Genomic DNA, 14,953 nt, shown 5'->3' with positions numbered 1-14,953 from the left:
TCTGGAAAATTGTGTTTTGTCAGAACATTTTTTTGAATAGAATTCTTAATACTTATTTATGTGTCAGTTCATATAGAGGAATGCAATATTTACTTATACTTAGAATTACACGTCTTTATTGTTTAGCCAATATTGATTTTTGCTGTGCTTTGCAACATGTGACCATTGCTTAATTTCTAGAAATACAAATCCGAAAGTTTAACATTTCGTATTGAACGTTATGGATGTCTTAATGGACGACTGAAAAGATAGTCAATTACAAAAACGTAAAGAACTGTTCATGAATTTATAACAGAGTAATTCTTTACTCATATAGCATTTGGTATCTGTATAAAAAGACTATGTAAACAAAAATCTTGAGAAAATCTTGTATTTGTCAAAATTGTACTGTACACGACTTGGCTTGCCGCATGCGCTGCTCTTTCAATATTGGTTTTCTGTAAGCATGTATTTTGTCCTTAAAAGTCTCACGTTAGTTAAATTGTAACGTTAAAAATGAAAACATGTTTACTGTCACAATATTTAGTGTCATCAATGTCTTTCGACAGAAGATCCCAGTTTCAAAAATACTCTAAATCAACGTTCCCTTGAATGTTATTTTAAACATTGACAAAACATTATTAAGTTTTTCATTGAGGTCTGTGATACTTATTATCACTTTATATTATCGGTAAATCATATATAAAAGCATTTCAATAGAAGAATGAGTCCGAGACATCATAATCTAAGTACATGGAATAAAGGTAGCAGAGACGTTTTGCATTCACAATGCAGATAGAAGTATAGTTCACAAGGTAAAACAAAATTAAAAGTTCGTATATTATTACAGCACTTTACGCTACTAGAAGCACTTGACTAGAAGAAAAAACATAGTAACTTTTGAGTCCATATTTCATTGTCGTAAGTAAAGCAGCAAGGAATTTTGATAGGGGTTTAGTTGTGCATATGGCAGACCAAGCAATATATCTTCGACATTTGTGAAGTTTCGGTATCCAATACATAGAAGGGTGTGCCATATTTTCATAACCTTAAGAAACACCAAAGAACGTTATTACAGTTACGTGATTGTTAATTACGTTCTTCTTAAGTACATGTTGGTTTGCCAGATGTCAAGGCCCGCCCATTTTCTGAATTAGACAGTCAATGTAGTGTCACACAAACACAATATCGTTAAGAGTTGATATACTTGACCTGAGGGTAATTCATCCTCCAATTTTATCATTAATCAAATACGGTATGCTGGAGTGTCAGAGAATTTAAATTCAAAATTGTTCTTCTGGACTTTGTATAGATATATTATACGTCATTTATGTAAATTCTTAGAACGAAATTTCTTCCAAAATGAAGACTTCCTTCTAAAAAGAGAACAGCCTTCTTTTTTAGTTTAAAGTGTCACTGTATATGTACACTCAACATCAAAAAGAAACGCTAAAAAGAAGAAAAAATGTGTATAATAATACATAGGTCTAATTGAACACGTCAGTCCATATTGCATTATCAATTTTCATTGTCACTTTTTTATTTTCCATTGTGCATGACGTTGATTGTTTTAATTAAATATCGGTAGTAAATTATAGAAACAAGCGAAAGATGAAAAAGAGATAATCGACAATCTACATACACAATAAAGTAAACAGAGGACGCTTACCCTACCGGTGCACCTGGTCCATGCTCCCAGTTTTTAGTGGAGTCTGAGTTGCTCATTTACTTTTGTTACTTTGTATGTATGATTTTAGTTACTTTATGTTCTTTGTTGTGTATGTCTGTTTTTCATGTCTGGTCTTTGTCCCTGGATTACATTATTTTGATTTCCGCTATAACCTTGGTTCCCTTGATTACTCTTACACAATAAAGTAAACAGAATGAAATACAATTACATAAAAAAACTAAAGGTAAGGAAAACAAGTTTCCACAAAATTACTAAAGCACTTTAAAATGTCTCATACAGAATCCGAGATTGACACCAGGATCACCAGAAGTCATTTCCTGCTCTGTCAACGCCATCCATAATATGACGTGTGTAAAGTAAAATCGGGTAAGCGTCAAGCTACAATAATGTTGTCCCCACTCACAAAGTTAAGGTGTGATTCACACAATACAATTGTCGATTATAATGGATTTAACGGTGTTTCATGACGTGAATAATATCGAAATGTTGGTCTAATATAAAATAGACAAATTAAATGTCGAGGATTAGACATCACCTTGAAAACTACTTGATGGGAGTGGCAGACAACATTTTACTTCAGGTGGATCAGAATGTTTTTTGTTTTTGTTTCTGATTTTTTATCTTGTTTTCATAGCGTGTATTTCAGGTTGCTTCATTGTATTTGTTGTTTTAAGTTTCCCCGACTCTCCTTTTTTTCATTTGGGTCGGAATCTTGATTACACTTGATTACATCCCTGTCAATCTATCTTGAGTTATCGAAGTATTTAATTTACATTCATAATAATGTTTTTTTTTTCTGAAATATTGTTTGTGTTTATATGATGCGTTCTAATACTTTCAACGTATGAAATGCTGAAACTCCAAAATGCACACTACAAATTTCTGCCACAGGTGATACCTGTAAGCTAACGCTAAATAATAAATTAATTTGAATAGAAAGTTTATTTTAGTAAACCGTGGTACAAACGTATAAACCTACTGAAAAACTATAAAACAAATACAATCAGCATCAGTTAGTAAGTTAGTAATACTTAATAAACATCTGCATTTGTTTTACCTTTGACTCTCTTAGTTCCATTAATCAAATATTCATTAATTGGTGCACTGAAACTTGAGAAAAAACAAACAATTTCATTAATATAAAAAATGATTTTTTGGCTAAATACTAAATACTAATATTACACATTTTCTGTTAATATCTTATATTGTTTGTAATGATAGCAAGAACCTACATATTGAAGGAAACTTAATTTTTTTTTTTATAAAATTCACCATGAAGATTGTCCATCTTATCTTAATGACTGTTTATCACCGTATCAACGAGATGAAAGGCAAAGAAACTTGCGGACTGATTCTGACTATCGGCAACCATTTACAAGATTACAGTTATTTTCCAACTCCTTTTTTCCCGTCCACGATTAGACGTTGGAAGAATTTGGAATCAAATATACGTAATCTTCCAACCATTTCTAGATTAAAAGAAGCACATCTATTTGATATATACAATAAATCTCCTTCTTATTATGTCACAGGTTGTAGATTACATAATATTCTACACACGAAACTTCTACATAGGTGTAGTGCCCTGAATGCAGATCTCTTCCGTGTTAATTTTGTAAATGATCCAGGTTGTGTCTGCAGTTGGGCGGTTGATGATGCCATACATTACCCATTGGAATGCCCATTATATTAGAGACATCTGAAAAATTGAAGAATGATACTGCCTTTTTACTAGAACTAACGATCGAAACTTCGCTTTTTGGAAATGACACCTTATCTGATGATTTAAATAAAGATATATTTATATTATAGAAATGACAAGTTCATCACATATGATAACATATATATTAATATAAATACAATAAACGTCTAAATATGTTTACATTGAATATTTCGGATAACCGATATCCTTCTTCAGCATAAAACTAATAAAGTTCAAGATCAAAACATAGATTCAGAAACTGAATCACGTACGCTGTGGATGATTGTACCTTTATCAAAGGCACACATAAGCAAATGATAAAGAATCTAAATGAAAATAAGAAAAGGGTGTTTTTATCAAAATTAAGAAATGAATTAACTGTGGAAAACAATAAACCCGTTGAAAGGTTGTTCTGTTTCGCCAACGCACTGCATACCACATCGACACTGGAGAAGTTAAATGGTATTTTGCAATTCACGTCGCAAAGAATGACAAATTCCTTTCCAGTGCAGTAGCTTATAAACGTTTTGGTGTGCAGTATCAGTGTACAGGTCTTACATCTTTTATCTCCACATGGTCGACACTGGCCCGTTGTATTTTGTTTGGACTGAGATGAAATCTCTGCTCTTACTAGGGCATCTTTTAGACTCCTAGGTCTACGGAACGCCATGACCGGGGCCCCAGGAAAGAGCTTGGAGAGCTTAGGATGTTTTAGTATGTCTTTCCAAATCGAGTACAGTAGCTGCGAGAGGTTAGTAACCACAAAAGGAATCCTTTTGTTCTTTTTCTTGGGTTTGTACTCGAGGAGATCATTACGACTGATGTTAGCACGTTAAAATCCCCGATCTCAATCTGTTGATTTGTGGCCACGCGATGACAAATGACCACGGCGTTCATCTAGACGTTTGTTGGTGGTGTCGTCAGATGAGCAAATGCTCCGAATTCAAAGTACCTGGCTGTATGGTATGCTTTTAGTACAATGTTTTGGATGACAACTATTGGGAGATAAGTTTTAATGACTATCAGTTGGTTTGCTGTGAAGATCCATTGACATTTTCCCGTCTCTTACAGACGTAGTAGTATCCAAAAAGGTGATTTTAGTGTGAATTTGATTGATGTATGAGCATTGTTGACATGTGTGATAAAATTGTCTAAATTTTGTTTAGACTCAGTCCATTTCATGTTCATGTCAACATCTTCGATGAATCGATACCAAGAGAGAGGTTTCGATAAAGACGTTAAATTATTATTTTCTAATTTACCCATGAAGATGTTAGCATACAAACGAGCCGTTTTCGTTCCCATAGCTGTATCATTGATTTGAAGATAGTGTTCGTCGTCGAAAGTGAAGTTGTTACAGTTCAAAACTAAAGTAAGTAAATTTACTAGGCAGTCAGTAGGGGTGTCCAAAATATCTCGTGATTCCCAAGCTTCTCGGCAGCTTCTATACCGTCATCGTGTGGGATATTAGTGTAGAGTGAAGTGACATCAAGGGAGATCAGAAGTGTTTCGGGAGGTAAAGGATTCATTGATTCCATTTTCCTCAGATAGATATGACGGGAGCTTTTGAACAAGGGGTCGGAGATGGTAATCAACAAATTCAGAAATTTTGTCGGTCGGGTGACTATATATAAATACATATATACTGTTCTTCACTCTTCACGTTGACGTACTCCCAGAAAGTTAGAGTGGGGAAACACTCTCGGAGTAGGCCAGAGCGTCAACAGAGCAGCCCAGTCGCTAGTAGGACATATTCTGACTGAGTTCTTCTGTCAGGTATTCCGAAGGCTGGGCTCCGCTACCTCCAACTACTAACAAACATTTACTAACAGAATCCCTGTAAGGGGCGGTCGTGCGAGATCGGTAAGGATAGTCAAGACCGTAAAAACCCCCAATCATCATATACTGTTCTTGATTCAGTTTTGTCACAATTAGTTGTTTACATTGTATATTGTCTTTTGTTGCTGACGTATGTTCACAAAATATGTGTAACTAAATATGTGGGAAGGACCTTTGTAAGTTGGTATAACTTATATCCAATCCAACTGTCTGTTTTTAGCAATAAAATATTTTAAACTTAACTAGCCTACATATATGATTTTACTGAATTATTGAAATACTTGTGGCATACTCATGATCGGGCTCGAACAAATGCAATGCCATAAAGCTTTCATAAAAGTTAAAACAATGGTGCTACAACAATGTCACAAATACTGAAGCATAACCTCAGACGTACGTAATATTTTTAGGTCCTAATATCCTTGGTTTTAGTTTATTGGCACAGGGGCCTAGTTGTAGTCCTGATATTCTTGGTTTGAGTTCATTGGTACCGGGGCCAGGTTTTTGTCCTAATATCCTTGGCTTGAGTTTATTGGCACCGGGGCCAGGTTTTTGTCCTAATATCCTTTGTTTGAGTTTATCTGCACCGGGGCCAAGTTATTGTTCTAATACCCTTGGTTTGAGTTTATTGGGACCGGTGCCAGGTTTTTGTTCTAATATTCTTGGTTTGAGTTTATTGGCACCGGGGCCAGGTTATTGTTCTAATATCCTTGGTTTGTACTATGCATGACATTCTTTTCAACATTTCGCTTGTTTTCTGTAGTGTTAGTGCAGACTTTGAATTATATTGAAGTTGAAGAGTTTTGCCAATACTTATCTAAAAAGACTCTTCTACTTGTTTTAGATTAAATAGAAAAACGTAAATATTTCTCATTTTTATTAAAACAATTTAGGTTTCTTTTTTTTTTTTTGCTAAAATTGTTTTGAACTATTTTTGTAAAACGTGGCTCTTAACAGGACACTTAGAAGAAATATTCTCCCAAATAACGTATGATAGATTACCATTGGAGAGTGATAAATGAGAGCAATAATAACCCATCGGGTACTTGAAAACTGCTTTCTAGTTATTGAATTCAACGATCAGTAAATCTGTCGATTTCATCTGACGTTGCCATCTAAGTGATTCTATATTGAAAATTGTACATAGTTATTGAACTTTCAGTTTTAACACTAAAACAAATGGTTTGTTTTTGTGTTTTGTATTACAGAACAACGGCAATAATTTACTTAAATCAGAGTACCTAAATGCACTTTGGTTGTAACAATGTGGTTACGGAGTGGATGACCATGATGCACTTAGTTTCCCGTCAATTTTCTTGTCGATTCTCCTTCGATCCTTCATCGAGAATTTAACTGTCGGTTAACAGTACCTGTATTGGGAACTTTCACTTTCATGGCGTATTGGGTAATTGGGGAGTGAGTAATAGGGCAAGCAAATGGGACATGGGCTATTGGAAAGAAGGATTGGTATCAACTAGGCTCACATTGTTGGCAAACTTATTTTTATTTTCAGAAGAATTGTTTAATATTGCGTGAAATAAATAATGAATTATAATGATTTCGTAACATGCATAATATGTGTTTATTACAAAAGAGCGAGATGTTGAATATAAAAGGAGAATAAAACAAGAGGAATGAGGCATGGCGAATTGGACATAGCGGTCTAGTTATTAGGTAATGTGGAATAGGTTGTGTAGGTAGTTTTCCCTATAGAATAACTATAACCGTAGTCTATCTAAATCACAACACTTCCGGTCTAAGCTTAATTTTATTGATTCCCTTTGGTTTCAAGATAAGAATATAAGACTTGACTTGATCGTTTTATGACATTAGAAATAATAGAGATAAAGTTCAGTTGATAATTAGTTAAAAAGATGTAAGTCTAAGGTAAATAATACAATAACTTCCCATAGTCTTTTAGCTGGAAAATGGACAATATAGATTATTGTCAATCCAAAATTACTATAAACAGCTAACAGCTAAAATCGTTGATGTATACTTGTAATCCGTCACATCACTTATCATAACACATGAAATACCAAACTTCTTTACAAAGACACAAATTGTAGATGATTTTATATTTATTTGGATGTTAACGCATCAAAAATCTAATTTCCGTGTTGCATATGGCGTTCTTTATCTCCTGGACATCCAGCCTAAAGCTTATAAATCTTCCGATAATACAGAGAATTAGGATGCCTGTGCTCTGTTGTATTAATAAAAAGAAACCAATAAAATAGCATTCTACATTACGTGAATTTCTAAAATTCCCTTAACTCGATCATTCTTCGGTTTTCGTTAGTAAATCGATGGTAAAATAGATGACAGATCACAAAAAAACGACAATAAAATCTATTTTATTAAATTTTATTTTTGTCTATCAATTATTCCTACTCTCAGCATTAAGCTCATTGGTCCTGATACCACATTGCTCTTTGATTTTTTCTAGCAATTCATACAACAAGTTAGCTGTTTTTGTTTTATTTTATTCTTTTATTTGGTTGCAAAAGATACAAAATTATCATACTTTTTCGAATTTTGTTCATATCACAACTCATACGTTATGCCAGAGCTTACCGAAACTACGCAGACTTTTTGTATCGCGCTAGAACTCTAACAAATAGGCTTCTGGAACAGGGTTTTGTTGCTACAAGATTGAAGTCATCACTACAGAAGTTTTATTGTCTTCATCATGAACTCGTGGATCGTTATGGCGTATCCACCAGCACCATGAAAACTGACTGATTTATTCAACGGGTCATACTTTTCCTTTCCTCGTTTGTCTACCCCGGACTTGACTTTTATGAGCAACACGGCGGGTGTGTCTAGAAAAGAAGAGGACGCTTACCTTACCGGTGCACCTGGTCCATGCTCCCAGTTTTTAGTGGAATCCGAGTTGCTCATTTACTTTTGTTACTTTGTATGTATGATTTTATTTACTTAATGTTATTTGTTGTGTATGTCTGTTTTCCATGTCTGGTCTTTGTCCCTGGATTACATTCTTTTGATTACCGCTATAACCTTGGTTCCCTTGATTACTCTTTAAAACGATTTCAGGATTTATATCTTTTAATCAAATAAAATATATAACAATTAAATAATTTAACAAGGAGACTAAAAACTTTAATTGTTTTCTAATATAGTCGCCATTCGTAAAATGTGCAAATTATATGCAATTTTATGATATCATCAACGATTACTCATATATTTTTCATTGGCTAAAATGAATTTCAGTGAAGTTCCAAATGGGTCCGACAACGGGCACTGAGCTTTATTTAAATATACCAAGCAATACAAGTTCATTTCATTTCTAATTTGCTTTAAAATTTTTCACACTCCACAATAAAATACACTATAATATACTAACTTAATCGTGTGTAACAAGAATTTCAAACAAATCAGGATGAAACTACCAACAAAATAAATAAATAAAATATTTTAAAATATTTTAATGTTCGTGTGACCTAATCCATCACAAATCACCAACCATTTTCAAGTATTTAATTTTTTTCGTTCTATGTAGGATTGATAAAATACTATGGTATATCTGCAAGGATGTCAGAATATAACCCTACATGACATTTAACTTCATGAAGCAATTAAAAAAAGAAAATCGTTTTCAATTCCGTTAATAACATTTCGTTATCACATGTAACGAACTTGAATTATCTAATGTTTACTGAAAAGATAAACTGAAGAAACATTAAAGAACAATGTTGTGTTTAATTCAATTTGTTACCATTGCTAAGAAAATGGACATCTAAAAAGTTCTGGAGCAGAATCAATGCTTTATTGTCTTGTTTTATATCCGTTTAGTTAAGAATTTTGTGTAATGGTAGGAGTCCAAAAAGTCAATACTACTTTACACAATAACAATCTTTTCGAAGAATGTCAAAATAAGTGCAAAATAAATACGTTGGTCATCAAAAGAAAACGATTATTGAGTTATCTGATGCATTTAACACCTTAAGGTTTTGTTGTACGTAAACACAACATTATACTGTATGACACGTGTATCATATGAACTAGCTATTATTGTAATTTCTTATTTTCTTCTCATACCACAGTGAATTTTTGATAATGATTCTTAGTCAACTGTATTGACAAATTGCATGTTTATTTGTTATAAGGATGGAATTGAATATAAATGTGAAAATAGCCTTTTTAACTGGCGAAATTTATTTGACGTAATAGGAGTGAAAATGGTAATAAGAAGGATGAAGCAATTGATTTCTATTTCAATAACTTGACAGACTATGTATTTACCAGAAAATAGAACATTTCATGACATAATTCAGATGGTAACTAAAACATGTAGCAAGTAATATACTGAAATAGAAGTTTTTAACTTCTTTATTGGTTTTTTAATATCTCCGAGTCAAATTGACACATATAATCTGTTATTAAATGGCAGAAAAAACATTGGTTGTAGACAGTTTCCTGTCTTGATCTATAGATTTTATGCATTTGTTTTTCACTCTGATATTATTTGTAAGAAGGCATTCCTGTCTATAATGTCAATTATAATGCTATAAAACTGTACGAAATGACTGCAGAAAAAAACCAAACTGAAAGAAACAAAAATTCCAAAATAAATATAAACAAGCATAGCTATCTATTACCGTACACACAAAATAATTTCTTTTTCTTGTAACTGATTATGAATCTTTGAATATCTCAATTTATTTACCATGTATTATTGAATGTAATTAGCTTGTTTTCTGACATGAGTATGATTGATTAAAAACAAAACAAAAAACTCAATTGCCAGAAAATGCGAAATCTAGTTGGACACGCGTGCTTAATGACTATTTAAACATATGGTAAATATCAAATATCAATTCAATGGTGTCATTATACTTGAAATAATGACGTTAAAATATGATTGTTTTGTTTATCATTATAAGTTTAAAGCGAACTAACGTTGCCAAAAATTGAAAAAAGATAATTAAAACCAACGTGAAATTCCTCTGAAAAGGATTCCCTAATAGATATCTCTTTGAATTCTTTATGAAATAACATGGATTTTTGTATCTAAGGCATGGTATTTGATACTTTCTCTTTGTTCATCTCCCTCTTCATGTCTAATATCTAGACATTCAAAGCCGTAATACCTTTGATTTGAATTGCGCTTAGTAAAGAAAACGAAAAAAACTATTATAAAGATAATTTAGACGAAATAATCTTCGTCGAAAAATCAGCATGATATTAACAGTTGGAAGGAGGAAATATTGCGACAAACTCTAAGGTATATGCGTTTTTCTGCCACGTCAATTTGTATTGACCTGCACATATTGTAGCATTAAATCCTAAAATAATAGATTTCATCTTACTTAAAATTAAGTACACTGGCTCCCTGGTAAGCATTTGTAGCAAGGATCTGAATTTTAAAGATAAAGAATATCCCTTCACGCCATCCTAACTAGTGGTATGTCCAACTCCTCCGTTAATTCATTTCTTTCAATATATTTTTCTTTACACAATTGTAAGCATGGCTATTGATTAAATAAAAGCAAAAGATGATTATGTTACTTGCAATTGGTTCATTCATTTGATGAACGAGCTTCCAATTTTATTTAATTAATCAGTATGTATCAGTCGGGTTTCCTGTCGATATTTCGACGCTTTACCCTTTTTCTTTAAGTCAAGATTGTCGTTTTAACCATATTATTTATACTTTTCGATTCACCTTAAAAACCTTTTTATTTCAGCTACTGAATATTCTTAATTGAGATGGAAGCTTCAAAAGTGTTTGTTTATATGACTAACAACTTTACAACAGTCAATCCAATTAACACAACGTCAAGCAATGAGTCAATATGTGGGAACGTCCATGATAAAAAATATAATGGAACAATACGGCTTGTCTCACTTTATGTAATGATTATCCTAGGGATAGTCGGTGGACTTCTAGTTCTACTTTGGATGTGGAACAATAGACGTCTTAACAGCCTTTCTCGTGTTAACAGTTTTATATTGAACCTAACAGCAGCTGATCTTATGGTGGTGTTGTTTGCTATCTTGCCTCAGTTGGTCTGGGAGTACCAAGATGGCAGAGCTTGGTATGCTGGTGCTTTTATGTGTAAATTCATCAAGTTTTTACAGAGCTTCACCATGATGGCTAGTACAAACGTTGTAGTTGTTATTGCTATTGACAGGCATCAAGCTATCAGGGCTCCTCTGAAGAAAATGTCGGTATGTATTTTTTATCATGTGTAACCAAATACTTTAAGACAGATAATTAAAAGGGGCGATGGCTGTGATCACGCAAAGGTACTCTCACCCCACCGCATTTTTGGGCTTGTCCCAAGAGTAATCAAGGGAACCAAGATTATAGCGGTAATCAAAAGAATGTAATCTAGGGACAAACACGGAAAACAGACACAACAAAGAACATACAGTAACTAAAATCATACATACAAAGTAACAAAAGCAAATGAGCAACTCGGACTCCACTAAAAACTGGGAGCATGGACCAGGTGCACCGGTAGGGTAAGCGTCCTCTGCTTTTCTAGAAACACCCGCCGAGTTGCTCATAAAAAGTCAAGTCCGGGGTAGACAAACGCAAGTCAGGAATTTCTAGTCTCTGTATGTCTTGTTTCGTTTTAACCTGCTGTTTGCTTTAATGTTGCTGGGGTATATATGGGCAATTAATTTGCCGTTCCTGTATGTAAGGTTGTTTTGGGGCTAGCTGCAGTCTGCCCTGTGGTTTGAGAGTCTCTTCGTTGTTCATAGAAGACCCATGTGGGCCTTGAGCTGTTCGTCCCGGTGGGGTTGTTGTCTCTTTGACATATTCACCATATCCATTCTCGTTATATGATATATTATACGAATGCAACTCAACCATCTCATGTTCAAGTAGTTGAATGTTTTCTTGAAATTAAATATTCTTCATTACGGAATGTCACAAAAACAAATGTCACATGCACTTAAATTTCGTTTTAAAGAAAGTCGGTGAGCAAAATTTTAAAAAATATACATTCTTCTCCTTCATATATTGACTGAGGTAGACTGGAAGAAGAAAATGAATTTAGGTTTGTACTTACCATTAAAAGAATTCAATGGGCATTTTTATAAACTTTTTTTTAAATTGTAAAATTTACAAAAAATAAACCAACATTTGATAAATGGTATTTTTACTATTAGAAATATCACATGCAGAAAACGTCATATTATTGATTGTATATACAGGACGACATCTCCTTCCTGTTGTGTCTGCAATTCTACGTTTTACTAAAGGTATAAAGGTTTATTTATTTTGTAGTAAAGACGTGCTTACTGTCTTAAAGAACCATGTTGATACAACTACGGAACAAACTTATGCGTATTTCTTTTAACCATTAATTTGTGTGGTTCATAACTGCTGATTGCTTGTCATATCCATAGAGTAGTTTTGTGGAATGGTAGTTTCAGAAAAATATCAATATTACGCTTTTTAATCTGTATCGATGATATTTTAGGTATGGAAGATGTCTGGTTGTGCCTGGTTAGTTGCCGTTATAGCATCATTACCAATGTTATATGTGTTCCAGCTGGTAGACAACGGTAATATTAGTAAATGTGAAAACGTATTTCGATCAAAACCGAAATCACACAGACAAGCATTTTTGACATACATCGCTATCATTGTTTTTCTCATCCCATTTTTAATTTTGATACTTTGTTATACTCGCATTTTTCTGAAGATTGCACAAAAAGCTACTGAAGGCAGGAAATCAAGACAGGCAATAAAACCTGGGAAGATACACTTACAAAGCACACCGTCAAGCTCTTTACCTAAAGCTAAAATTAAAACACTGAAGATGACCTTTGTGATTGTAGTTGTATATGCTGTTTGTGGCCTACCTTATTTTATCGCGGAGATGATTATGTCGTACGGAGATCACTGTATCATCTCTCCCTTAGTTTATGGTATTCTCGGAGGATTGGCGGCTGCAAACTCCACTGCGAATCCATATGTCTTCTTACTTTTCAATGCCAAATGTAAGAGTAATGACTTGAAGAGAGCGACATCAGACGGTACAGGCATGCAAAGAACGTGTGTGTATTCTACGACAAGCACGAGGTCTTTTCATGATTCAAAATCAGCTTCTGTCAACTATAAGTGGTCATCAATCAAAGATAACCATGTTGAAATGTCTAATATTAGGTGACATATTTGAAGTTTGAATTCTTACGATTGTAATGTACTATGGGTGTACGCTTATGTATCAACCGAGAGTGAAAATTTGGAATTGGAAGACATTATTTTGAAACAAACATGTGCATCAATTTAAACCGTAACTGCTCAGTAAACAATTTGCATATTTATAACTAACCTCAAAATCAAAGAAAAACAACATATCGAGTAACAAACAACAACTTTATTAGTAACAAACATTAACTTCACTAGTTGCAAACAACTTTATTGTTGTGATTAGAAATATAGATATTGACTCATGTTTAAAATACTTACTATTCTATGTCTTACACGTTCGTTGTTACATGCATGTATTTGATGTTAGTAGATTATGTATTTAGATAATAGTTATTTTCTCTGATAGCAGAATTGTAAATGAAATACAATCGAACTTCTCTCATTCACAAATCAAAAGAAGAAGAAAAAACACTGAGACTAACTTACTTATTAAACAGATTGTTTTAATTCCTTTCAAATTCGGAAAGAAAGACGCTATACTCCCTCTGGTGATTAAAATAAGACACAAAATATGATTACTAAATAACATGAAGTAGCTATAGAACTTTAGATCAGAAAAGCAAAGTTCTTTGTTAATTAATCAAAATTGTGGCTATCAACGAAAACCCCAATAACAAACAACTTTTCAAATTTTATTACCTAAATCGGTTAAATAACTTCATATATGTATACAGTTTGCACTCACTACATTATCTGATGCATGCAATCATTGACCACTATATTTTCGTGTGTGTAGATACAGATTCATTGTATCATTTCTGATAAGTTTAACTGATATTATTTCTTGCAACATAAGTTCAAATTAAGGATATAACAGTTAAGACAATCAAATAAAACATTTTTTTTTTTCATATTCATAAAATTTTTGAAATGTTGAAACTGGATGAAAAACAGGTATTTTTAAGGCGTTTGAAATTCATAGTTTGAATACAAATTCTAGCAAAATAAATAATTTACGTATTACTAATGCGGACGAAAGCTCGCATTTAGTTGAGCGTTCCTTAACTTTCGATGCACTTTAACGTGAATGGGTATTTTGTCTCGTGACCACATGCAACATCACCGGGAACTGTAAATTTTATCTTTGAAATAAAGTGTTTAAAGGAAACTCTTATTTGTCTGCACTCTGTTAAATTACATTTAGGATGGACAAAAGGAAATGTACTTCCAGACTGGAGACAGAGACAAAACACGTTAACAGCTGAAAAGTACCCTATTGTCATTTACTTTTGTTACAATATGTTTTACTGGCACGATAAGAGTCTAATATTTTTCTTGTAATGAATAACAAGTACAATCTCGTAACAAGCTGTCATTCTGAAATGTTCAATAAATATCGCTATTATATCTAAACTCTCACAACGTGGAAGCCTTCAAACCCTCATCATTATTGCATGCTAAATCGAGTGAAAATTTGATTCTCAACTTGACAAGTTCTCATCTTAGGAATTACGATCAACAACGGTTTTTAAGAATAACAAACGTTGATGCATAGAAATTTTGAAATTGCCTTTCTATAACGGTTTGTCAATTCCCTATATTCAAT

The 14,953-nt window shown here is 33.1% G+C and overlaps 1 protein-coding gene across 2 annotated transcripts in view; it reads left to right on the top strand.

Annotated features, from left to right (window-relative positions):
- The window catches only part of LOC148623097 (oxytocin receptor A-like), a 36,625-nt gene extending 22,110 nt beyond the window's left edge, over positions 1-14,515 (top strand). The window contains exons 2-3 of one of the 2 annotated variants that reach the window (XM_088573620.1): positions 10,922-11,405; positions 12,671-14,515. In XM_088573620.1, coding sequence (XP_088429746.1) covers positions 10,944-11,405; positions 12,671-13,363 — 1,155 coding nt within the window. In that variant the 5' untranslated portion in view covers positions 10,922-10,943 and the 3' untranslated portion in view covers positions 13,364-14,515. The remainder of the gene's footprint in view (positions 1-10,921; positions 11,406-12,670) is intronic. The other variant, XM_088573621.1, reaches the window with a different exon arrangement.
- The last annotated feature ends 438 nt before the right edge of the window (positions 14,516-14,953 follow it).

This window comes from Perna viridis, chromosome 3 (assembly GCF_037379345.1).
Source record: "Perna viridis isolate PV_CMFRI_1.1 ecotype Kerala chromosome 3, ASM3737934v1, whole genome shotgun sequence".
Taxonomy (NCBI): Eukaryota; Metazoa; Mollusca; class Bivalvia; order Mytilida; family Mytilidae; genus Perna; species Perna viridis.
The sequence above is the reverse complement of the archived record's forward strand: the minus strand, read 5'-3'. Positions and strand labels throughout refer to the sequence as shown.